We start from the raw sequence: 2,689 nt of genomic DNA on the forward strand, positions 1-2,689 counted from the left end.
CAAATATGAAGAGAATATAAATGAGCTTTTTGTTAATTTTATGTACATGATTTTTTGTCAAATAAAATTCCGGAGTCGTATTAAAGTGTATAGGAATGTTAGTCACTCTAAATTCATCATCATGAAAAAAGTTGGTAGCGAGAAGCAAGCGTATTCCCCCAATTCCCCTTATCACTTCACAGCCAGGCCGACTGCACTCGCCTCTTTGTTGTTTGTCCCTCCAGGGCTGATTGAGCAGCGCGTGACTGACAGCCCGCGGGGGTGTTGTCCAATCAGCAGTCTGCCCGCGCCCAATGGGTGAGTCCGCACGCCTATTGGCTGAAGCGAGTGTGGGAAAGAATGCAGAGAGGGTTTCACACGAACTGGGAGCATGCGATCTATCTATAAATACCGCTGGCGTGTGGCAGTGGGAGAGTCGATTTGCCCTCAGAAGCGCAACGCCGCACACGCTCGTGTACTCATATGACAGCCTGCCGACTATAAGTCATATAGCTGATAAGAGGGACTTGCACTCTCTCTTGTGACCGTCCCGAGATCTTGGCTACGCTCCGCATCTTGGTCACGCTTTAAGTCCTAAGAGCCTGTCTCTGTTTTAAAGACCACACACGGAATATAAAGACTTTTTGGGCATTTACCGGACTCGGTTTGGGTTTGATCATGCCAGCCGATAATATGGAGAAACAGACTGCATCCCCTATTGCTGGTGCCCCTGCCAGTGGATCTCATACTCCGGATAAACCAAAGAATGCCAGCGAGCACAGAAAGGTAAATTTCGTTTGATGTGCGTCACTTAATAAGAAGTGTCATTAGTATTTTTTATACATGCCAAATTGAAAATGAAAACGATTGTCAATGCCTTTGTAATGTATTTATGATGCTAATTTTGTTTTTTTAACATCTGCAGTCTTCAAAGCCAATCATGGAGAAACGGCGCAGAGCGAGAATCAACGAAAGCCTTGGCCAGCTGAAGACCCTGATTCTCGATGCTCTCAAAAAAGATGTAAGTTTAGATCAACATTTGGGGCAGTTTGTGGATTAAATAATCAACTATTAGGCATTTCAAGTTTTAAAACGAAATTCTTAATGGTTTCTTCTCATCATCCACAGAGCTCCAGACATTCTAAATTGGAGAAAGCTGATATTCTTGAGATGACAGTCAAGCACTTGCGTAATTTGCAGCGTGTTCAGATGACTGGTAAGTTACATTTCCAAAATTTAAATATCTTTAAACGTTGTTTGTAAAAGTAAATGTCTTTCCTGAATACGCATATCTAATCAAGTTTCTTATGCATTTTCTAGCGGCCCTGTCAGCTGACACAAACGTCCTGAGCAAGTATCGGGCAGGATTCAACGAGTGTATGAACGAGGTGACTCGATTTCTCTCTACCTGCGAGGGAGCGAATACAGAAGTTAGATCGCGGCTTCTCAATCACCTCTCTGGCTGTATGGGACAGATGATGGCCATGAACTACGCGCAACCTGCCCCAGCTCAACAGGCACATTTGGCTCAGCCTCTTCACGTGCAGCTTCCTTCTACCCTACCCATCAACAGCGCCTCAATGGGATCCAAACTCAGTCCTTCAGAAGCAGTCTCACCTAAAGTCTTTGGAGGATTTCAGCTGGTGCCAGCCACTGACGGACAGTTTGCTTTTCTTATCCCCAACCCAGCTTTCGCTTCTGCAACAACCCCAGTCATTCCCCTCTACGCAAATGCAGGTGTTCCACTTGCTGTCAACGCCAGTCCCGTTCAGGCCAGCTCAGCACCCACGGTTCCATCTCCTATCCAGGGAATGACATCCTTCGCAGGAGTTTCACATGCCGTCAGTCTCGTTGGTGTCAGTGCTGGAGCAGAAAGCAATGAACCAGTTTGGCGACCCTGGTAGACTTTCTCAAATCATACGAACTTTTGAAACTTTTTTCATGATGAAGAAATATACTGAGTTCCGTTTTAAGGGACTATGTTAACCTTCTGTTGGACACGGCACAAATGTTTGTTAGCTGATTCCAAAATTTGGATGTTGTCAATGAATATGCTGTTAACTCATCAGAATAACACTTGTTGTTTATAAAGTACTTTTTAAATGAGAGATTTTTAGTTTTGTACAAAGTTTGTAAAAGATTGTATCATGCCAAAGCTTTCTTGTTTCTTTCATGAGTGTTTATGTTTGATGGTAAATAAATCAAAATAACTAAAATGCTTTCGTTTACAAGCCTTTTTAATTCAGTTATGCTCTATATATGTATTTATAAAACCCATATTGTAGCTATACAATTAATAGCCTAATCTAAAATATTTACGTAATTAGTTAAGACAACAAGTATTTTAAATAAACTTTTTTACCGTTGTCAAGTAATTTAGTATGCTAGGCTTTCACACAAATCTAATTTAAAATTGAACTTAAATTTTGTTAATATCTTCGAGCAATCTCTGTTTTGTTGATTTTAAAATCATTTAGATTTAAATTATTAGTTATCACCTAAAGTGCATATATACGAAGAAATGCTTAAAAGGTCTAAACTTCCAAGGATACCAAGGATTGCTCTTAGTTTTTAATTCTGGCGGGAAGAGCATCATCCTAAAGTGTCGCAGGTTGAAATGACAAAAGCAATGAGAGGGGTTTTATTCTTTTCTTTTACAAAAGGTAATTAAACATCTGAAAAGGGTCTCATCCTGTATGCAGCGGGATCT

At 41.1% G+C, this 2,689-nt stretch overlaps 1 protein-coding gene across 1 annotated transcript; it reads left to right on the plus strand.

Annotated features, from left to right (window-relative positions):
• The first annotated feature begins 362 nt into the window (after positions 1-362).
• On the plus strand, positions 363-2,191 carry her9 (hairy-related 9). Its single transcript, XM_057319410.1, has 4 exons — positions 363-765; positions 905-1,000; positions 1,108-1,195; positions 1,300-2,191. The coding sequence occupies exons 1-4, from the start codon at positions 658-660 to the stop codon at positions 1,881-1,883; spliced, it is 876 nt and encodes a 291-aa protein (XP_057175393.1). The 5' UTR covers positions 363-657; the 3' UTR covers positions 1,884-2,191.
• Positions 2,192-2,689: the final 498 nt, after the last annotated feature.

The sequence above is a fragment of the Triplophysa rosa genome, linkage group LG21, assembly GCF_024868665.1.
Source record: "Triplophysa rosa linkage group LG21, Trosa_1v2, whole genome shotgun sequence".
NCBI classification, from domain to species: Eukaryota; Metazoa; Chordata; class Actinopteri; order Cypriniformes; family Nemacheilidae; genus Triplophysa; species Triplophysa rosa.